General features: G+C 41.8%; 1 protein-coding gene across 1 annotated transcript in view; it reads right to left on the bottom strand.

The window, feature by feature from the left end:
* Positions 1 to 24,324, bottom strand: part of KLHL2 (kelch like family member 2) — a 126,159-nt gene that overhangs the window by 97,607 nt on the left and 4,228 nt on the right. The window contains exon 2 of the mRNA XM_049772349.1: positions 12,145 to 12,270. Coding sequence (XP_049628306.1) covers positions 12,145 to 12,270 — 126 coding nt within the window. The remainder of the gene's footprint in view (positions 1 to 12,144; positions 12,271 to 24,324) is intronic.

Here is a 24,324-nt window from a genome sequence, read left to right on the forward strand (position 1 = left end):
ATGTAATGGGGCAAGTGTGGAATATCTGAGAACACTCAAGAAACAATATCCAACATTAACAGAAAGGTTGGAAACACTCTTGTCAAAGTTAAATGACACAGGAAAAAGAAGTCTCCCGAGCATATGGAACATCATGAAAACTGATTCTCAAGGTAAAACAAGTTCTCTGAAAATGAATGAAAGATGCCTGCATGCTCCAAGACAATTTTAGATTTCCTGATATAAAACAAATTATTTTCAAAAGTCAAAAAGTAGATCAATGCTGTGTACACATCTTCAAGTCATCAATGTGACACCAAGCACTGCAATTATCAGAAATAATTAGTCATGTGAGACAAGAATTGACTTCCTATTGGCAGTGGTGGTGGTGAGATTACATTGCACCTTTCTTTCTCAGGTACTGGGGGGCAATCTGCAAGCACTCCCAACCACACAGAGCAGAATCAGAGAAACAGTCCAGGTACACAGTGAACAAGATGAGCTATAAGCCAGAAACCATAGCCTAGAATTGTGCCAAAAGTCATCCAGGGAGCAGCATCAGGTGTTAAATTTAAAAAAAATCAAGAGCAAAACATAAAAAGAAGTGAGGTATCTGCTCTGCCAAAGCCACACTGATGCATCCATCACCCAGAATCACCATTTTGCCTATGACCCTGTCTTTTGTCATCCCTGTCTTTTGTCATACGCCAACTTATCAGAATGGACAACTAACAACAAAAGCTTACTATACCTCCTGCTATGTATCATGACTTCATTGGAGATACAATAATTTTCACAAATTAGCTTGCCACTGTACTCCTTTCTTTCTTTTTGAATTTTCTTTCTTCTCTCCCTTTCTCTTTTTTATTTTTTCTTTCTATTCTTTTTTAATAACTTTGCTCTCATTTATCTGGAAACAAATGTATAATAGTCAACTCTGTGATGCATTTTCTTCAAATAAAGTAAAAAATACTGATAGATCATGGGCTAAGGTGCTTGCCTTCCACATGGTCGAGTCAGGTTTGATTACCAGTACCACACATGGTTCACCAGCTCTGCCAGGAATAATCCCTGAGCACAAAGCCAGGAGGAGTAAGACCTGAGTCTGACAAGATGTGAACCCCCCCTCCAAAAAGTGTGTGTGAACCTTGATGAGCTCCTTGGCCCAAGTCATATTACATAACACTGATTACACCCACACTGTTTGAAAGGTGAAAGGCTACCCTACTACTGATGCAACTGAGTCGTGTCCCTAAACCTCCAAGAACTGACAGTGTCACGAACCACAACTCTGTGACAAGTGTCAAGACTCTTTCTTTTCCTCTGAAACCATGATGGTTTGAATCTCTGTGGCAGGCAAGCATTCAGAAAACCGAGATGTTGTGTTTATTAAGATTCACCAGCACAGTAACATTCCTGAACAATTTCAATTTGCACCTGCTGAGATTTTCACATAAGCACGAAGCAATGTCAACCAGAGGTCATTGGGGGAGAAAGGGGGTAAGTAGGAAAACCTAAAATACTCAGTGATTTAGAAATGAAAATGACTTTAAACTCAAAGGGATCCCAAGAATAGATCATTTACCATTTCAGACAGAAAAGCAGCAGAATGACATTGAAAAATAATGACAAAATGAAGATACAAAAAGAGACTGGAAATCACGTTACTAATGAAATTGTAGAAAGAGAAAGTAACTTCTCATATATAAGGAACTTACAAGAACATCTGGTCTGAGTTGAGAGGAGAAAATGAAAAGAATAAATCAAAATAAAGTGAAAGAAGCTATCAGGGACAGAGGAGAGCTTGTGAGGAGGGGCAAAGATGAGGAAGTGCAAAGCCTGCTGCAAGAAACAATACTGCTGAGATGAGGTTCTGAACTCATTAAGGAATGACCATTGCACATAGTACGGAATACGCCGTGGGAAAATGTATAAATATGGCAGAAAACGGGAAACAAAAAAGTGCAGCCTCTCACCTGCAGTGGTTATTCAGCCACACAGAGAATAGAAGGAAAATCAGTGGCTGAGCGAGGCTACTAAATACATTTACTACTAATTCATGCTTCACATTCTTTGAAATGCTTAATGATTCTATCCATTAAGCACCACTTAAAAAGGAATCAATCACAAGTACTTAAGAAATACGAGAAGACAACCAGCTAAATGGACACTACAGTATCTCTTCCATTTTCTTAAACTAAACTTACTTGACTAGGAGGGTATTTCCAACTACTGTGTCTTCCAGATATGTTTCATATATTATTATAAAATGACATGAAACAATAAGAATCTGACAATGTTTCTAAATTACATATATATGATTACATAGATAAGCAATAAAAAGATCATACCCTATAGAACTTTTTTAAAAGCTATGAGGAGAAAGGCAGATTTACTTAATAAATTGCTTGCTTTGGGTGGGGGAGTCATACCCAGTGGCACTCAGAGGTTACTCCTGGCTCTGTACTCAGAAATCGCTCCTAGCAGGCACAGGGGACCATATGGGAATATGGAATGCTGGGATTCAAACCACCATCCCTCCTGGATGGGCTACGTGCAAGGCAAACACCCTACCACTGTGTTATCTCTCTGGCCCCTAAAATTGCTTTTTTATTTTAAATTCACTTGTCATCTAAACAAATGACAAATACCAAAGAAAATCTCAAAACTTTCATAGATGTACAACAGATAATGTAATACTACTAGTATTCAGTTCGATGTCTTCAAGTAGAGGGAAATAGAGTAAGTCTGCCTTATGAACAAGCTGCAGGACCTTTGCTTAAATTATCTCCTAGAATGTAAGAACAGCTGTTGTAACTCAGCAACTAAATATTTAGAGCTTCTCTGCATAGATATGTGAACATTTTAACTGCTTCATGTGGTTTATCCTAATAACTTCTGAAATAATATCTGAAACAAATAGGCTATGCCTCCGCCAATATTCAATTGAGTCTTTCAAGCTCAAGACCTTTTCTTCTTCTGTTGTGCTAATCTGGGGCTGAACACACTTGGTTAGGGCAATTTCCAGGGGCTACACACATTAGTTGTGACTCTAACACTAAACTGTGGTGTGCCATAGGCTGTCCACTTTGTTATGACACCAGGGATCCCAAATGGCCATGCTACTAGGGGTATATTCAGCGAGTGGCTCACACTGTAGGGTAGTACCAGAGATCAAATTTCAGCTCTTGACTCCTGCCTGCAAGCGAGGCACACACTATTAAACCAACTACTGGCCCTTTCATGTATAACCTTACTCTTTATCCCAGAAAACAGATTTCTCTCTTTTTACTTTAGCCTAAAGGAAAAAAGTGCCACCTTGACAGTTCCTTTTTAAAAAAAGAATAATAATTTCAAATATACCAAAGTATAATGTTCTCAATAAAGCTTGCATCTCATCTAGTTTCCTTTTTGATGCAAACACACATTGTAAAAATCCACACACAACATAAAGATCCATTGGCTAGAATAGACAAATTCAGTGCTTTGAAAACTTCCCTTGCCAACCTAGCTTGGGACAATTATAAAGTCGCTTTTGAGGCCTGTGATAGCACAGATGGGTAAAGCATTTGCCTTGCAGGTGACCGATCAGGGTTCAATTCCTGGCATCCCATAAGATCCCCCAAGCACAGCCAGGAATGACCCCAGAGCACAGAGCAAGAAGTAAGCCCTGAGGGGGGGTGTGTGTGCACAGGGCACCCTTTCTCACCAGAGATGGTGCTGAACCACTTTTTGCAAACCTGCCAGGTTGTTGTTCTTCCAACATCATTCATCTTCCTAAGGCACTCATTCTCTCTTTCAAAAACTGTTGCTAATTGCAAATGTCTCGAGGATTAAATCCAAAGTCTACACACTACTGAAATCTGCCACAATACTTTCTTTTTCTCACTGCCTAACCTACCTTGTCTGCTCATATTCCCAGGACAATTCACATTATCCATTTACTAGTTCATGCAATTATCCACACCAGGAATTGCCCTTTCTCTGCTTCTTTGTATCAGTGGTTTGGTTCCTAAACTTATTTGGCCTACTATTTCCTTTTCACGGAAAAAAAATTTTTTTCAGCAATATCCTAGAAATCGACCTTCTTTAAACAAATAAATAGTTCAAGTACCTTTGAGAAACTCAGCTTTGCATAAATCCTTCGGTACTGCATGCCCAGCTAAGACCACTTCTTAGCTGGCCACTAAGGCCACAATCAATTGCTTTTTTTTTTTTTTTTTTAGAGTTTTTTGGGTCATACCCGGCAGCACTCAGGGGTTACTCCTGGCTTACGCTCAGAAATCGCTCCTGGCAGGCACCATATGGGATGCCAGGATTCAAACCACTGTCCTTCTGTATGAAAGGCAAACACCTTACCTCCATGCTATCTCTCCAGCCCCTCCAGTCGATTTCTTATAGAATCCTTTTTTCAGCCCCCCACAGTTTACACACAATATTTTACCTCAAACTCCTCCTCACAGCTTCTAGAGCTCTTAGAAGCTCCAAGTCCTGGGGCTGGAGAAATAGCATGGAGGTAGTGCATTTGCCTTGCATGCAGAAGGATGGTGGTTCAAATCCCAGCATCCCATATGGTCCTCTGAGCCTGCCAGGAGCGATTTCTAAGCATAGAGCCAGGAGTAACCCCTGTGCGCAGCTGGGTGTGACCCAAAGACATAACAAAAGAAGCTCCAACTCTTCGCTTAGTACTCAGATGATGATGAGGGACTGTTCTTTCTAGCAATCAAGCTGGGACCAGCTGCACATAATGAAATGCCTTAACCCTGAACCATCCAGTCCAATGAAAGCTCTCCCACTTGGTATAACCTTTTTGGAAAATGCCACAGAGCTCCCTCAAGAAGCTAGAGACAAAACTACAATCTCACTCATATGAATCAGCAAGGCTATCTTTGAGCATCTACCTGAGAAAAACATTTCACAAACGTTATATGCAGGCTAATGTCTATTGCAGCATTATTTACAACAGCTAAATTATGGCCATAATCTAAGTGTGCATTTGTGGATAACTAAAGATATGGTGTATTTACACAATAGAATAAGGAAAAAGAGGGGCCGGGCGGTGGCGCTAAAGGTAAGGTGCGCCTGCCTTGCCTGCGGTAGCCTTGGACGGACCGCGGTTCGATCCCCCGGTGTCCCATATGGTCCCCCAAGCCAGGAACAACTTCTGAGCGCATAGCCAGGAGTAACCCCTGAGCGTTACCGGGTGTGGTCCAAAAACCAAAAAAAAAAAAAAAAAAAAAAAAAGAATAAGGAAAAAGAGAGAAAGTTCAGTGGGTTAGAGCACATGCTTTTCACGAAAGAGGCAGCAGGGGATTGACTCCCAGCAGACTGTCCCTTAAGCAACACCAGGAGAATTGTTGCCAAGCCAAAAGCCTTGAGCACTGCTGGAGTGTGGTCAAAAACAGGAAGAGAAGCTGGAGAAACAGCACAGCAGGTAGGGCATTAATCTAGTACCCAGGTTCAATCCCAGACACACCATATAATCGCCCCACCACCCACCCCAGCACAGCTAGAAATAATTCTTAAGGGCAGAGCCAGGAGTAACCCAAGCACCACTGGGCATGGCCTCCAAACCTCCCCAAATATAGAAGAAAATGGACAGGGAAGATAGCTGAAGTGGTAGAGCATATATTAAGCATACTCAAGGTCTCAAGTTTGATCCCTGGCACTGCGAGGTTCCCCAAGCACCCATGGGTGCGACCCTTTGAATCACTAGGAATGGGCCAGAGAAATAGCACAGTGGCAGGGCATTTGCCTTGTACAGGCCAATCCAGGACAGACCTTGGTTCAATCCCTGACATCCCATATGGTCTCCCAAGCCAGGAGCAATTTCTGAGTGCATAGCCAGGAGTAACCCCTAAGAGTCACCGGGTGTGCCCCCCCCTCAAAAAAAAAAAAAGAATCACTAGGAATGGCTGATTCCCTTGAGCTCTGCTGAAGGTTGCGCCTACTTAAAAGAAATAATAATAAATACAGGGGGCCAGAGCGATAGCACAGCGGTAGGGTGTTTGCCTTGCCTACAGCCGACCTGGGTTCGATTCCCAGCACCCTATAAGGTCCCCAAGCCTGCCAGGAGCAATTTCTGAGGGCAGAGCCAGGAATAACCCCTGAGCACTGCCGTTTTGTCCTAAATAAATAAATAAATAAATAAATAAATAAATAAATAAATAATAAAAGACAGATGAAATTTTACTAGTCACTGTAAGATGGAAAAAGTGCAAGAAGAGGAGCCGAAGTTATAGCTCTGCAGTAGGGCATTTGGCCTTGCATGTAGCTGACCCAGGACAGACTTGGGTTCGATCCCCAACATCCCATATGGTCCCTGAGCCTGCCAGGAGCAATTTCTGAGTGCAAAGCCAGGACTAACCCTGAGCACTGCCCAGTGTAGCCCAAAACCAAAACCAAAAAAAAAAAAAAAATATATATATATATATATATAGAGAGAGAGAGAGAGAGAGAGAGAGAATATTAGATTATTTCACTTATGATTATGCTATAGGGAGATAAAATGGATGACAAGAGAAAACAATATAAAAAGATAAACTAGGGAGGCCAAGCTGACAACTCAAGGAGCTGGCGCATGCAGTGTGTGCAGAATATCAGGTCTAAACCCATGTATTCAGGTGTGATCCAAAATCAAAGGAAAACAGCCAGTAGACCATGATGATGGGATGATGGTTCTGAGGTGAAGAGTGAGGAGGAGAGGGAGTTCTGGTGGAAGAAAGGGGTCAAAAGTAAAAAAACAGATTCAATGTTAATATGTACCTAAAATACTACTATGAAAGATATGTAAGCCAATATGGTCAAAATAAAAATTATATATAATTAAAAAAAGTAAAAAAAAAAAAAACAAAACATAAAGGTATTGGGTTTTACTTGTTAAAAGGAAATAATGAGACACTAACGTTTATAAACTTGTATTTTTTTTTCTCAAAATAATCTTAATATATTCAAGTCAGCAGTAGGGCATTTGCCTTGCATAAGGCTGACCCGAGAGGGACCAGGTTTGATTTCTGGCATCCCATATGATCTCTAGCCTGCCAGGGACGATTTTTAAGTGCAGAGCCAGGAGTAACCCCTGAGCGCAGCTGGGTGTGGCCCAAAAAACAATCAATCAGGGGCTGAAGCAGTGGCACAGAGCAATAAATGACGTCCACCTTGCCGGTGCTAGCCTAGGACGGACCTTGGTTCGATCCCCCAGCGTTCATATGGTCCCCCAAGCCAGGAACAATTTCTGAGTGCATAACCAGGAGTAACCCCTGAGTGTCATCGAGTGTGGCCCATAAAGCAAAAAAAAAAAAAAAAATATATATATATATATATATATATATATATATATATATATATATATATATATTCAAGTTTAAGTTAAGTTTAGTTGTGTAACTAAATCTTCATCTTCTAAAAGGAAAAAAAGATTAAGAAAATATTTAAGAACATGCCATTCTCGTCTTCTACCATAATCTAAATAATGCTCATAAAACACTTGTCCAACCATGTCCATCCCACCCCAACTTTCTACCTACCATTGGGACCAGGGAAGAAGAGTAATTTTAATTTCATTTTCCTTTCTTTCATTTTTGTTTGTTTTGTTTTGGGGCTACACCCAGCGTGCTCAGGGCTTGTTCCTGGCTCTGTACTCAAGGTTCACTCCTGGTGGTGTTCAAGGCACAAAATATGGTAGACATGATGAAACTGGGACTGGGCACATGCAAGGCAAGTGCCCATTATAATACCCATTATTCTTCTCTGGCCCCCAATTTCATTTCTAAAAATTCCCTTCCATCAGCCAAGGGCTCCTCAAACACCTAGCACACAAGTGAGCTGTCCTAGCCCTCAGAGGCATAGCCTACTAGCATGCTGGTGAAAACAGGGAAATCCTCCCTTCCCCAAAGTCAGGAACCCACTCTCAGCTGCCCTTTCCTGGCATAGGAAGTTGATGCAAGAACAGGAAGTAATAAATGATTTTTCAGCTGTAAAAGGAGAGGTATGTATATGTGCGTATGATTGTGTGTGTTTGAGCCACACCTGATCATGTTCAGGGCTTACTCCAGGCTATGAGCTCCAGAACCATGCCCACCCAAGCTCGGAGGATCATCTGTGGTGCCAACAATTGAACCTGAGTTACCCAAGCGCCCTATCTGCTATACTACTGCTCCAGCCCAGATTGGGTTTTTGGGTTTTTTGTTTTTTTTTGGGGGGGGGGGGTTGTTTTGTTTTCTTTTCTTGATAACTACTGAAAATGTCTGTAAGGAATAAGTGAGAAAAGAATGTCACTAAAACACACAAATGGTTTCTGATGAACCCTAAAGGGAGTTTGTATGAGCACTATGCTTTACATAAGAGCACTATGGGCTGATCTTCACTGAAACATCCTACTCATAGACCCTGCAGCCAACACTCTCTAGCTACTCAAAATTTTCTAAAAAGAAAAAATGTCTGGTGACATACTAGTTCTTGAAATGGTAAGACTACAAAGAAGAGATTATTTCACAGTCCTGCAGTTCACACTTGAAGTGAACACAGGGGAGAAGGCAAGTGAGAGCTAAACTGTCCTGGGATGAGGCGAGGAAAAGTTGGAGATTCAGAGATCAACGTCATCTACTCCTCACTATAAGTCTCAAAACAGTAAAACAACTGACCAGAAGCTAAAGCATGTGGCAGAGAAAGAGAACCAAGGTATAAATCTATGACAAAGTCCCTGGCCTGAAGCTCAGAACTGAATCCCCAGCAAGGCCAAATGGGTTCCCCAGGCTCAGTAGCAGTGTCATTTGTGACCCAGCCCTACCCCCAAGTCATGCTCTATGAAACACCACACCCTATGAACCAAGAGTAGATCACCCTGTGCAGTGCCACAATGTATGTACCTATCTCCTGGTCCTCACAATAACAAAGAAATGGGGAACATGAAAATAAACAGCCTGTCCAGGAGGGAATCTAGTAGTGACCTTCTTTTCAGTTCAGAAGGTTTTCGTGGGTCCACAGTGACCCATTCATCCCCACACCCCAGGAGGCAGAGAGGGAGGGACACATAAGCAGACCAATGCAACAGCTGCCTTACTTTTCAAAGTCAGAAAGCAAATATAAATATCAGTCTTAAAATAATCAGACTCCAGGGGCTGGAGAGACAGTACAGAAGGTAGAGTGATTGTCCTGCACATGTTCCATCCAGGTTTGATTCCAGGCACCCCATATGATACTCCAAGTCTTGCTAAAAGTAAGCCTTGAGCATTTACAGGAGTGTCATCCCCCACAAAATAATTTGCACTGGAGGCTTTTTTCCTGTGGCCTATTCTTAGGCCTTTTGGCTTCGGCCTCTTCATGGAATAAAGAGCTGTTTTCTTCGGAAAAAAATAATAATAATAATTTGCACTGGAGACTCAGCTTGGATCCCTGGTATGGCATGGTCCCCTGGCACCAAGTAGAAAGCAGGCCTTGAGCATGTCAGGAATATCTCCCCCTTTGTAAAAATTTAATAAATAAGCAGACTTGCTTTCTCCCTTTTCTGTTAGTTTCAATTAATCACCACAGCATTTTACAGTCATCTTACACTCTACTATTATTATAAGAGAATTAAGACTGACTAGCATTGTGGCTGAAGGATAGCACAGTGGATAGGGCGTTTGCCTTGCATGCAGCCAACCTGGATTTGATGCCCAGCCTCCCATATGGTCCCTGAGACTACCAAGAATGATTTCTGAGCAAAGAGCCAGTAGTAACCCCTTAGCCCCATTGGGTGTGGCCCCAAAACAAACAAACAAACAAGTCTAACATGATCAGATGAGCTGTATTGTCCCAGCAATATGTTATCTTTCTGAGTTCAACAAAAAGCTCTTCACTGAAAATGTTGCTAAGCAGAACTTAGAACAAATCAAATGCCCATGATGCACTTTCACTTTCTTCTTTGTCCTCCTCTCCAATCCCCTCCCAGCAGCAGGTTCTTCCCAGAATACAAATCAGACCAGGTCATGTCCCTGCATAAGACTTTCTCCGATAACTTCTTCCCCTAACAATTTCTCAGAGTCTGACAGCCTGAGCCCTGTTATTGCAGCAGGCCTTGTTCCCACTTGGCCTCTTTGAAATGACCCAGACCACCTGATCCCAAAGCCTTCTGTTCCCGCCAAGGCCACCAGCTCCCTTCAGCCACCAGACTTCCTCCCGCCACTCCCTTGGCCTAAGTTCATTTCCTTGCCTATTTTCCTTTGAGAACTCAGTACAATTATTTCTCCTTTCTCAAGAAGCCTCCTGGACTACTTTTATGTACCTTCAGAACACCACACTGCCCTCCTCAGCAGCACAAACTGCCATTACAATTCACAGCAAATGATTTGAGTCATTTCTTTGACTAATGCTGCCTTCTTGCAATCAACAATAAACCACATGCCTGGTTTTGTTCGCCAATAGGCAAGTATTTATTCTATCTTTAACTAAAAAGACACAAATGGGCCAGAAGTGAGGCTCAGTGGTACCATGCCTGTCCCCCCAAGCATGAGGCCCTCAAAGGCAGCTCAGCCATGGAGTATGTGCCGTGTGATCCCAGTGAAGAGCTAGCACAGAAAGAAGGACATTATCTCTGGAGAGTGGCGACCCAGTCATTCACTAAAGAACTAAAAGGATCTGAGAAGCAAAGAGGGTTTAGGGGAAAAATTAAAGAAGACACAAACGCTATCAGGTTGGCTTTTTAAAAGATACAACACAAAGGAAGTTAGAAAGCATAAGTTCCTCCCTTTTAATTAGTCCAAGCTTTTAAATAAATGAAAGAAAGAACAATGGGTGAAAAAACAAATCTTGCATATAGTGGTTATTAAAAACAAGCAAACAAAAACACACTGAGCGCAATAAGCCGAATACTTGCTTGAAATTCCAGAGGCCTAAGTTCAATTCCAGTACCATACTGTCTCCCAATGAATGCACCATGTCCCACCACAAACATCACCAGAAATAAGTCCTGAACACGGAGCCTAGAGCTGCCTCTCAACACCAGGGAATGTGGCCCCAAAACCAGAGTGGCTTTTAAGTCATTCTTCAAAGAAGTTTTTTTTAGCACACTTGAGAATTGCCTCAGCAATAAAAAAATCCACCACCACTACAAGATATTTCCTTCCACCTAAAAGTTACTTTTTCATATTCTTAGTACTAGTTTGGAAATTCTCTACCAGCACTAACCAACACAAATACAGCATTGGTTATAACAAAATACAAAACTTTCTAGTAATCATGATGAAAAAGGAGTGAAAGTAAGATTGATGTCAAAAATATATTCTATTAGGGGCCGGGGCGTTTGCCTTTCATACAGAAGGTCATTGGTTTGAATCCCGGCGTCCCATATGGTTCCCCGTGCCTGTCAGGAGCAATTTCTGAGCATGGAGCCAGGAGTAACCCCCAAGCACTGCCGGGTGTGACCCAAAAACCACACACACACACACACACAAAAATAAATATATATATATGTGTATATATATACACATATATATGTGTATATATACATATATATGTATACACACATATATATATGTGTGTGTATACATATATATGTATATATATATATTCTATTCAGGGGCCGGAGAGATAGCACAGCAGCAGGGCAATTGCCTTAGATGCAGAAGGATGGTGGTTCAAATCCCGGCATCCCATATGGTGCCCCCCCCCGCCCCCCCCCCCCAAGCCTGCCAGGAGGAATTTCTGAGCGTAGAGCCAGGAGTAACCCCTGAGCGTTGCCGGGTGTGACCCAAAAACAAAAACAAAATTCTATTCAGCTCAAAATACCCAATAGAGTTTATTTCAAAATGATTTTTGTTTTTTGAGGTTTTTTTTTTGGGGGGGGGGGTGTTTGCCTTGTACATGGCAGATCCAAGACGGACCTGGTTTGATCCCTGGCATCCCATATGGTCCCCTAAGCCAGGAGCGATTTTTAAGCATATAGTATCACTGGGTCTGGCCCAAACCCCCCACCCAAAATTGTATTGATAAACTATCCTACTTTCTTTTTTATTATTAAGTCTTGGAAGTCCATCAGGCATTTTCTACTTACTGTCTCAAAGCAGAATAGCCACAGATTATGGCCCAAAAATCATAAATAAACAAGCAATCAATTGGGGGATGCTCACTATACATAACTGGAAATAAAGAAGACCCACAGTTATATTCACATCAATATGATGATACCTTCTTAATTCATTCATGACTTTAAAAGCTTTCTTCATGTGCCAAGGATTCACTGTCACTGGGCACTGTTTTTCAGAATTATCATCTTTTGAATCGAGAGGCTTCTGATGACCCTGCTTCGTGCATCTGTATGGGAGGGGGACAAAAAAAAAAGACCTTATTAAATAAAAGATCATTTAATTCAGACTACATTAATATAATGATCACTTCCACCCCAGAGGAAGGGTCACAATTTATCCCAAGGTAAGGTGAAGACAGTTCAGAACACTTCCTGATAGTCACAGCTTTTTGTGGGGGGTTGAGGGGTAACCATACTGTTTGTGCATTTAGGTATCACTCCTAGCAGTACTCAGGAAACCATGTGGGATGGCAGGGATCAAACCCAGGTAGACCCTTCCATGCAAGGCAAGTATCTTTTCCGCTGTACTATTTATTTTTAAGTAGGCAATTACCTCTCTGGTATCAGTGCTGTAAAATAAAATTGTTTAAAGCATAAAACATTCATTAAAAATAATTTAGGGGAAAAGGCAGAGCAATAGCATAGCAGGTGAAGTGTTTTTCTTGCACAGGGCTGATCCAGGTTCGATCCCCAGCATTGCCCTAACCTGCCACAAGTGATTCCTGAGTACAGAGCCAGGAGTAACTCCTGAGAACCAACCACTGGGAGTGGCCCAAAAACAAAAACAAATTTTTGAATACCTAAAAAAAAAGCTGAGAAATGATGTTGACTTCTGGAAATGAACTTGGTTCACAATCTCCTACAGTTGGTTATTAGGAGACTGAGAATGAGCAAGTTTGCCAGACTTCAGAACAGACTCTGACTTGAATTCTAGTTTCTACCTGCAAAGCTGTTTACTTCCCTACTTTGGACCTACTTTGGCTAAAGTTACCAAGTGTTTGTACTGCAGTCACTATGCTAAGACCCTTTTCTTCTTATTTACTTAATCTTCACAACTCTTTTTTTTTTTGTGTGTGTGTGTGTGTGTTTTTTTGGGTCACACCCAGCAGTGCTCAGGGGTTACTCCTGGCTCCATGCTCAGAAATTGTTCCTGGCAGGCATGGGGGACCTTATGGGACACCGGGATTCGAACCAATGACCTTCTGTATGAAAGGCAAACGCCTTACCTCCATGCTATCTCTCCAGCCCCATCTTCACAACTCTTCAAGCTAATTACTATCATTACTATTATTATCCCCATTTAACAGATGAAAGATTGAAATACAACAATCATTTGAGTAACCTGGTAAATGGGAGTGCTAGGTAAGAGTGCTACCAGCCTTAACTTGAGCTTCTTTGCTTTATAGTTGTTCGATATGTCCTACGATAAGCAATGAATATTTCATATTCAAACTTGCCATATTTTACTTGTTTTATTTTGGGTTTTGGGCCACATCCAGTGGTGCTCAGGTACCATGAATTGTTTGATAGAACCTGAACTTTCCACAATGCAAAGTAGGTGCCAGCTCTGTGCTAACTCCCTAGTTCTTTTTCCCTAGTAACTTTATTTTTCTTTTTTTTTTGGGGGGGGGGGTTGGGTTTTGGGCCACACCCAGCGGTGCTCAGGGGCTACTCCTGTCTGTCTGCTCAGAAATAGCTCCTGGCAGGCACGGGGGACCACATGGGACACAGGGATTCGAACCAACCACCTTTGGTCCAGGATCAGCTGCTTGCAAGGCAAACACCGCTGTGCTATCTCTCTGGGCCCATAAATGTGTAACTTTTAAGAATAAAAGACTAACATAGTATTGATGTGTGAATTACTTATTTGAGAATTGTGAGCCCAAAAGTTAAATAAAATGGAAATAGGAGAAGTTGGAAATCCAATGATAGACAGAGTACTTGCTGAGGAAATTGTTGGGCAATTCTAGAAGTTTAATAAACTGTACAATCATAATGGATAAATTTTAGGGTGTATAGATTAAACCACAGCAGTTATTAAATTTTAAAAAGCATACTTATATAATGTCAAAAAACATTATTTATTGCTACATTTCTCTTCATGACTCTGTTTTTACGACTTATTCCTAAAAGTTCAGTTCATTTTCAAAATGTTATCATGAGGGGCTGGAACAATAGCACAGCGGTAAGGCATTTGCCTTGCACACAGCCAACACAGGATTCAAATCCCAGCATCCCATATGGTCCCCCGAGCCTGCCAGGAGCAGCTTCTGAGCGCAGAGCCAGGAGTAACCCCAGAGCACAGCCAGGTGTGACCCAAAAAACAAACAAACAAAAGAAAAGTTATCATGAATCCATTCAGAAAAAATGTTCTGCCAATTATGTATTTTGGGGAGATTTTTGAGGAGAGCCACACTCAGAGGTTACTCCTGGCTATGCACTCAGAAATCGCTCCTGGCTTGGGGGTCCATATGGGACACCAGGGGATTGAACCGCTGTCTGTTCTAGGCTAGCACCAGCAAGGCAAAGGCCTTACAGCTCCGCGCCACTGCTCAGGCCCCGTCTGCCAATTACATATTAAGCGAATATCCAAATATTCTGGCCTTACAGAGCTTGGACTCTGGGGATAGATGGAAGTGGGGAGCAGGAATACAAACAATAAGTGAAAGAGGTAACATGCTAGAAGAGATAGTAAAGCAGGTGGGGCATTGCCTTGCATGTAGTCAAGCTGGAATTGATCCCTGGCACACTCCATATGGTCCCCCAAGCCCAATAGTAGTGACTGAGTAAGCCCTGAGCACCACCAGGTGTGGCAGCCTCAAACCCAAGCCCACCACCTAAAAAAAATGGTATGAGCTACAAAGAAAAGAAAGGGGTAAACAGGAATAGAGGGTGATAGTGACAACAGTTTAAAAAAATATAACAGTATAAAACAGTGATCAGAGCAAGCTGAACTGAGAAATGAGGTTTGAACTAGGGTACAGAGGCAAAAGACGATGCAGGAAGATGAAACTGGGTGAGCCAAGGCCTGTAAGTGTCTGTGCTCCAGGAAACATGCTGAGGCTAGAAGAGAGGAAGCTCAGATGATGCTGCAGCTTTCCCCACTACCCACCCTACCCAGGAGGGTAAGGACTCTGGGCCACCCTGTGAGAAGGGGCGGCAATCCAGTCCAGATACAGTTCCAACTTAGGGTTTCAAAGGATCACTTTAGCTGCTGGCTGAGATCAGACCATGCAGGACAAAGAAGAAAGGGGGAACTATTTGGGAGAGTAATTATGTAGCTGCAGTGTGAAGGTGGAGGTAGCTGAAGTGAAAAGCACTGGACTATGTGGGTCGCGCATTAAGGTCTGTGGTATACCCAAGAAAGTCAGAAGATTCCAAGCTTTGTAGCCTGAGCAAACTGGAAGAACTGAGTTTCTATTCATTAAAATGGAGAAAGACCATAGGGTAGATCAATTTAGGAATAGAAAAGACAAGTACTTGGGGCAGAAGAGAGAGTACAGTGGGCAAAAGACTTCCTTTGCATCTTGCATACGACAGTCCCAAATCTAAGCACTGGCACTATCTAGTCCCCCAAGCACTACCAAAAGAGATTCCTGAGCAGAGAGCAAGGAATAAACCCTGACCACCACCAGGTGCTATCATTCCAGCCTACTGGTTCCTAATATCTTAAGTATATATAAACACTTTATTATAATACACTACTGGATGTGGCCCCAAAACAACAACAACAACAAAAAATTTTTTGGGAAAATAACTTCCTGCATTAGAGAATTAGCTTTAAGGCAATTACCATAAAACATCTAGATTAATTTGGGGGAGGGGGCAATGATCATTCCTTGCAGGGCTCAGGGAACCCGTAAGTTCTGGCACAGTTCTAGGTTGGCCCTTGCAAAGCAAGCACTTTCTGGCTGTACTATCTTTCTGGCCCAATATAAAGAATTTCTTAAAACAATTTTAAAATTCTGTTTTACTGGTGCAGTAGGGAAACATTAAAAAGACTCTATTCAAAAGCTTCAAGGAATATGTAAGAAAAAAACACTTACATTTTTAAGAGTTCTTTGGACTAACAGCCACTTACAAATATAGCACCCTGCTTCCCAAGTCTACATTTTCAACACTAAAGTTCTTTCCATAATTCTCTACTTCCTATGTGGTTTTGCATTAGATGGTCTCTCATCCAGCAGCCTAACAGTATGCATGTCTAAAACTATACCTGTGGCAATGCTCTAGAAGCCACTAAAAGGGAGGTACAGGTTTACCTACCAATTAGACCAGCAGGTCCAGTTACACCTCTGCTTCCCTCTGCAGCGAAGAGCTTGCCTTTCAAAAAGTTTCTCCTTCTGAATATGAATAGTGAAGGCCAAGAGAAAAAACTTTCTCAAAGTCCATTCACTTTTGGATGTCCACATCTGTATACCCCATTATCCAGCCTTACAATTATCCAATAATTTATGGTTATAGAAAATACTCTAGAGTAGTTGAGGTTTCTGAGGGTTGGCTCCCAGCACAATGCAATGCTTTATTCCAGATTATCTGCAAGGCTTCCCTAAGAGACTGGCTAGCTGACCGCTAAATCCCAGCTGGTGGCACGGTGACTTCTGAGACAATTTTCCACCTCGACTGATAAATATTCTACAAACAATAAATGAAATTCTTAATGAGGAAGAAAACAAAGGCACTGACAAGGGCTTTCTCCTTCCAATAGTCACAATTCCTGAACCAGATAAAGATTCAAATATACAGCAAGCATTTTGAGGACATCATAGAAACACGACAGAGCTTCTTTAAACATACATCTTGATTTGGAGGAGTGATTTCCAACAATTGGAGAACAGAGGATCAGAATGACCCAAGCAATCTTTTTCAAATTATACACAGCCATCCTCTCCACATGAGGATACAAAAAACTCTTCTAAATGAACAGACAATTTCTCAAAGAAGAAATACAAATGGCCAAAAGGTATGAAAAAATGTTCCACATCACTACTCATCAGGGAATGCAAATCAAAGCAACAATGAGGTACCATCTCACACCACAGAGATAGGCATATATCACAAAGAACAAGAACAATCAGTGCTGTCAGGGATGTGCGGAGTAAGGAACTCTCATTCACTGCTGGTGGGAATGCCATCTAGTCCAGCCTTTATGGAAAACAATATGGAGATTCCTCAAAAAACTAGAAATGGTGCTCCCATATGATCCAGCTATACCACTCCTAGGGATATACCCTAGGAACACAAAAACAATACAAAAATCCCTCCCTCACAACTATATTCATTGCAGCGCTATTTACAATAGCCAGACTCTGGAAACAACCAAGATGCCCTTCAACAGATTAATGGCTAAAGAAACTGTGGTACATATACACAATGGAATATTATGCAGGAGAGACGAAGTCCTGAAATTTTCCTATACATGAATGGGCATGCAAACTATTATGCTGAGTGAAATAAGTCAGAGAGAGAGAGAGACACAGAATAGTCTCACTCACTCATCTACGGGTTTTAAGAAAAATAAAAGACATTATTATAATAATGCCCAAAGATATTCAGAGGGCTGAAAGGACTGGCTCACTATATGAAGCTCATCACAGAGTGGTGAGTGCAGTTAGAGAAATACCGGTAACTACACAAACAACTACCATGACAATGTTAATAAATGAGAAAGTAGAATGTCTGTCTCGAATACAGGCAGGGGATGGGGGAGGAGAGTGATGGGGGACATTGGTGATGGGAATGTTGCACTGGTGAAGGGGGTGGTCTTTTTATGACTGAAATCAACTACAATCATGTTTGTAATAACGATGTTTAAATAAAAATATTATTTAAAAAATAGTTCTTACAGAATTAGGTAGATCAGAATGACATCTCCAATGTCGGGTGAAAGGCAGTTGTGCATAAAATTTTTTAAAAGGTGATAGAAATTGCCCATCACCTACTTTTCTCTCACTCCAAAATAATCATTTCAGATTGAGAACAAACACTTGAAAAAAATACAAGCTGTTCTTTTTTTTCCTGGGTTTCCTGGTGTCAACAATGCCATCATTCGCGTGAATGAAGCAGCTGCAGAACCGAACAGGTGAGTGAATGCTTTCGTTCAGGATACAAACAGCCTCTGGGTGGCCACCCATCTCAGCTCTCCCCTTTACCCATTCACCTCAAAACTGCAAGACTTCTTTGCCTGCAATGAGTCACCCACCATTACTCACAATTTTCTGCCAAGTTCATGTGAGCAGCTGTTGTTTTCAAAGTCCCCCATCCATGCTGTACTGCTTTGAAGTTTCTCCATTACTTTAAAATATCTATTTTCTCTACAGTCTTCCTAGCTAAGCTTATATTCAGAAGCTGACTTTCTTACTAATCTTGATCCCCAACCCACATCCAAGACATCAGTTGAGCTTCAACTAATTATTACAACAATTGCTTGTTTTGTCAGTCTACAGTTTTCCAGCAAAATACTCTCACACCCATCATCCCACCCAAATAGCTACCACATTACTATAAAAGTATATTTAAAAAAATACTTAAAAAGTATAAAAGTAGTGGGTTTTTCTGCCTTGGAAATATGTTTTGGTTTGTGATGGTGTTAAGGTCTTATTTTTGCAATTAGCTGAAGTCAAAGAGACAAGCTCACAATTTTCAAATATTTAGAATTTGAACATTATTGGGTCATACAAACCTATGATCATAATACCAGATACATCCAGCTATATAAAAAAGAAAAAAAGAAGGGCCGGAGAAATAGCACAGCAGTAGGGCATTTGCCTTGCATGCAGAAGTACAGTGGTTTGAATCCCTGCATCCCATATGGTTTCCCGAGCCTACCAGGAGCGATTTCTGAGCACAGAGCCAGAAGTCACCCCTGAGTACTGCCGGATGTGACTCAAAAACCAAAAAAATAAAATAAAATAAAAAGGAAGGGGAAATAGATCTCTGGTACAGCAGGTAGGGAGCTTGCCTTGCTAGAAACATGTGGCCAACCCAGATCCAATTTCCAGCATCTTAATTCCTAAATACAGAGCCTGGAGTAACTCCTGAGCATTACTGTGTGTACCCATCCCCCCTACCCCAAATGCCTAGGTTATGTAAGGATTTTGCTGTACCTTCAGTAAGGGGTGGGGGGGTCTGGAGAACTTAATATGACATTTGTGTAAAACAAAATTTTCTAGCCTGAATCCAAACAGATACCATACAGTCCTAAGAGCAATGTTGCCATTTACATTATTAACACAGTACACATATAGCTAAAAGTTGTGTTTCTGATGTTTCAGAGCCAGAAAGAAACAGTCTAAGAAGTCTGGAAAGCAATCTAAGAAGAGAACAGCCCTGAAAAGGCAGAGCTTGAGCCTAACAGAGGACAGCAGGAGGGATGCACAGGCTCTCCTGCTTCCCAAGGACCTGGCAGTGTGGCTCTTGGTGAAGGATGGGGGAAGGGGGAAGCAGAGAGGCAGGGGGCCAGGCAGTCTGGGGTGGAGAGGTAGATGGAAGTCAGGGCATAATTGCACTCTGATAGTGGAACAATGGAACTGTAAAAAGCTCTGCTCCAGTTGCACTCAGCTCTCCCCCCTCCTCCCCTCCCACCTACTTGACAAACAGAACACAATCAGGCACTTTTTGTTCCTGACAATGACTATTACCAGGGAGGGGATCAGGGCAGGAAGCAGGTCTTAGGCAAGATCTATCTTGTTTTATAGAATATACTATAAACAATTAATAAACTGCTCCAGTGGGGTGTTCTGAGGCACTAAAAGGGGGGATATTGATGATCCATTTAAACATCTTCATGCATTCAATTCATTTGTCACCTTCCTTTGGCCTTCCTTGGCTGCTAAGAGTAGCAATGTGAACTAAGGCTCAATGGACGAGGCTGCATGCTGTCCAGTATGGACAGACATCATACTGGACAGACAAGCCAGAAGAGGACCAAAAGACCAAAATCACAGACTTGCCTATGCCAAATACTATCCAAGTGTCTAGGTTTAGTCACTTAGCTTTTCTGGGCTGCACTGTTGCCTTATAAAATAAGTTTTTGTTATCCCACAAATATGCAAAGTAATATAAAACCTTATATGCATAGTTAAAGCAAAATGAATAAATAAATATCTCACTCAGGAAGCTAGTGTATGAAGATGATCACAGGATAAAGGAAGGTTGAGGTTCAAAGCTACACTGCATGTGGAGATCCATTTGTGTGGCTTTTATGGGCCTTCCTCAGCGGTAATTGCAGTGTTCAATTAGAAGTTATGAGCGATACTCCAGACAACGAGCTCTATTCATCAGGTAGATGAGCTGTGCCCAGTGCCCACGGCACGCCCGATTCTGAGCAGGGGAGAAACCCAAGCAGAACACAGAAGCCAGCTCCAGCTCACTGGGGACACACATCTGACACTACTAGGCATAATACCAATCAGTCCAGGAGTGCAAGATGTTAATTACTCTAACAATGCAAAGAGGAGCTAACGTGAGTTGATATAAATGGCAATGGGGGCTCTCTGTGAAGAGACACGGTTTCGAGAGGCCGTGGAGGAAACCCTAGTTGTTTTACTAAGCTAAAGAAGGATTCCTGTCTTGTGACAAGGCAGTGTTTACCAGCGGGGGTGAAAGCACATAATGATTTTGAACATGTAAGGTAAGGTCAAAAAGATCAAAGACTATGGCCACTTGTCTGAGAGATCTGATTTGAATAAGTCATATGATACGTCTCGATGACATTGGATCAAAATAAAACTGGCCAAAGGTGAAAGAAATCAGACATCCAACAGGAGAAAAGAAAGTATTCAAGTATCACTGATAAAATGTATTAATCACAATATTAAGAGTGGAAATGGAGGGGGCCGGAGAGATAGCACGAAGGTAAGGTGTTTGCCTTGCATGCAAAAGAACGGTGGTTTGAATCCCGGTATCCCATTGGTCCCCCAGCCTGCCAGGAGCGATTTCTGAGCGTAGAGCCTGGAATCACCCCTGAGCGTTGCTGGGTGTGACCCAAAAACCAAAAAAATAAAAAAGAGTGGAAATGTAACGAACATTAAAATGTTCCTGGGTATTAAAAAGATGGGAAAGATAAAGAGAGAGAAATCAAAGACCATTCCAAGGCTCTGGATACCAGAGTGAAAGAATGATCATTCCATGAAATAACTAAAGGCGCATAGAAGAAAATCTTCTCAAGAACAAAGATTATGGATGGGGCAGACAACATTAAAACTGCAGCAAAAAGGTATAGCGGGTAGGACTAAGTGAGTAATCCTAGCAGGCCTGGCATGCAGGTGATAAGAGTTCTATTTCCAGAATCCTATATGGTTCCAGAGCACCATCAGGAGTAATATCTGAAAGCAGAGCCAAGAGTAACCTCTGACCATTGCCAGGTGTGGCCTCTACCTCCCCAAGCCCCTCTCCTCGCCCCCAACAAAACAAAACAAAAAAAAAACTGTAAAAAAAAAAAATGTAAAAATTTAGGAGGATTGGGGCTGGGCGGTGGCGCAAGAGGTAAGGTGCCTGCCTTGCCTGCGCTAGCCTTGGACGGACCACGGTTCGATCCCCCGGTGTCCCATATGGTCCCCCAAGCCAGGAGCGACTTCTGAGCGCATAGCCAGGAGTAACCCCTGAGCGTCACTGGGTGTGGCCCAAAAACCAAAAAAAAAAAAAAAAAAAAAAAAAAAAAAAAAAAAAAAAAGGTTGCCTTTGGGGCCGGGCGGTGGCGCTGGAGGTAAGGTGCCTGCTTTGCCTGCGCTAGCCTAGGACGGACCGCGGTTCGATCCCCCGGCGTCCCATATGGTCCCCCAAGAAGCCAGGAGCAACTTCTGAGCACATAGCCAGGAGTAACCCCTGAGCGTCACAGGGTGTGGCCCAAAAAAACCAAAAAAAAAAAAAAAAAAAAAAAAAAAAAAATTTAGGAGGATTATGAACAGTTTAAGGCCTACTGAATTTAAAATGTAAGAGTAAATATCCTCTAACACAGATGCACATACACACCACCACCACCACCACCACAATGGGGGCCAGAACAAGATAGTTCAGCAGGGAGAGGTAATGCCTTGCAAGTGGCAGACTCAGGTTTGATCCTAACATTTGATATAGCTAGTCCTTTGATCACCACACCGTAAAGATTGATCCAGGAGTGGTGTGGCCCTAAAACAAAAAGTTCAAAAAAAATCTAAATAAAACAAAATTTAAGAATGAAGCACATTCAGAGCCCAGGCTGAGATACAGATGGGGCCTAACTTAACAAAGAGCATTGCCTAGGAACAGCAATTTAAGTCATTTAAAACAGAAAAGCTATCAGCAGAGATTGTAATGCCAGTTTTCTCTCTTAGTTGATCAATGTGGTAAAGTACTTTAGCCTTGGGAGGGAAATATTTTTAAAAGCCTATATTACAAAAGTGTGATTAAATGGCAAGTTAATAAGGCAAAAATGTACTTAGCAATCTAAAAACTAGAGAAAGATGGAGGCCAAAGAGATAGCGCAGAGGGAAGGACATTTGCTTTTCATGTGCCTAATCCATGCAAGGCTGAGTGGAGTTTGATCCCCAGCACCCTATATGGTTCACCCAAACAAAGCCAGGAGTCATTCCTGAGTAGAGCCAGGAGTAACCCTTGAGCATCACCGGATGTAGCCCAAAAACCAAAACCTAGTGGAGGAAATGAAGAAAAAAATAATGTATTGAAAAGAAAGCAAGGAGTTTCTGAGGAGGTAAGTGGGCCTGGATAACTCACCAGGTAAAGCATCAAAAATGATAATTACAGTAACCCACTCACAACATATATTACATTATACATTTGCTTACAGCCATGAAGAAAAGGTCTTATTTTCTTTTCTACAGTATACCCAAGACCTGGTTATAGCAGGCACTGAAGAAAGACAAAGACAGAAGGAAAAAATCTGAATGTCCTCATTATAAACAGCAGCTACATTTAGAATCTGGTAGAATTCCATAGAAGAGCATCTGAAAGGCAATTTTCATTTTCTGTATCACCTTGAACAAACCTTCCAAAGTCTCATCATAAGAAGTTCAACTGTTTTGAATGTTTTCAACAAACGTTCCTGGCACAGCTCCACAACAGCCACAGAGGCCTGAATTTACACTCACCATCACAAAACTACCCTGGGATTGTTTACTGAATGCCTACTATGTGCATTAGAAAACATAAATCAGAAGCAAGTATTTGGAAGCCTTTTGGTGGGTGGGAGTGAGAAGGCGGTTTTCCAGAAGAAACATTTTGAGACTACTACTCCTTATATACTCCCTATTTCCAGAAGCCACTTTTCATGTTCCCTAAATGCATCTCAAAATGTTCCATAGAAGAGGCACTTCCTTCAACACACATTGATCCATATCAGATGTCTTCTTTCCATTACCTTGCAGGTCATAATTGCTGCTAAATATTTTAAACATCTCTATCCCTGAAGAGAGATGCTCTTACTGAGAGAGGCCCGATTTACATTTAGAACTAAATAAAAACAAGACTATATTCCAATGGGTTACGGAAGACCCAGAAATGAATGTGACAGTAACAAGCCCTAGCAACATTTCAATTTGATAGTCAATGAGTTTTAGAAAGAAAACCACAGGGGATATCTGGTCAGAACCATGGCAAATATCAGTCTTCAGTGAACTTTTTACTAGCCATGACAAAATAAGGACATTGCAGCAAATTTTCATGAAACTATATGTGTGTAAGAACTATCCTTGGGCCATAGAGATAGTACAGCAGATAAGGTACTAGCCTTGCGAGTGGCAGACCCAGGTTTGATTCCGAGCACCCATTTATGACCACTAACAGGAATGATCACTGAGCCTTCCCTTGCACGCAGCTGACCCAGATTTTATCACTGACACTCCATATGGTCCATGCCAGGAGTGATATCTGAGCACAGACCTAGGACTTACTCCTTCGAAAATCAATATAGCCCAAATACAAAGAAAATGGACTATCAACTCCTTGGTTTCTCCCTTTGTATTTAGAGAAACATTTAAAAGTCACTCTTTTGGGCCCGGAGAGATATCACAGCGGTGTTTACCTTGCAAGCAGCTGATCCAGGACCTAAGGTGGTTGGTTCGAATCCCGGTGTCCCATATGGTCCCCCGTGCCTGCCAGGAGCTATTTCTGAGCAGATCGACAGGAGTAACCCCTGAGCACTGCCGGGTGTGGCCCAAAAACCAAAAAAATAAATAAAAATAAAAGTCACTCTTTTACAAAAAAGACAGTATAGCTGGTAATGAGTATTTTCTCATTTTCCAAAAACTTGGCAAAGCAAAAAAATGTACAAATTCCATCCTAAA

This window comes from Suncus etruscus, chromosome 4 (assembly GCF_024139225.1).
Source record: "Suncus etruscus isolate mSunEtr1 chromosome 4, mSunEtr1.pri.cur, whole genome shotgun sequence".
NCBI classification, from domain to species: domain Eukaryota; kingdom Metazoa; phylum Chordata; class Mammalia; order Eulipotyphla; family Soricidae; genus Suncus; species Suncus etruscus.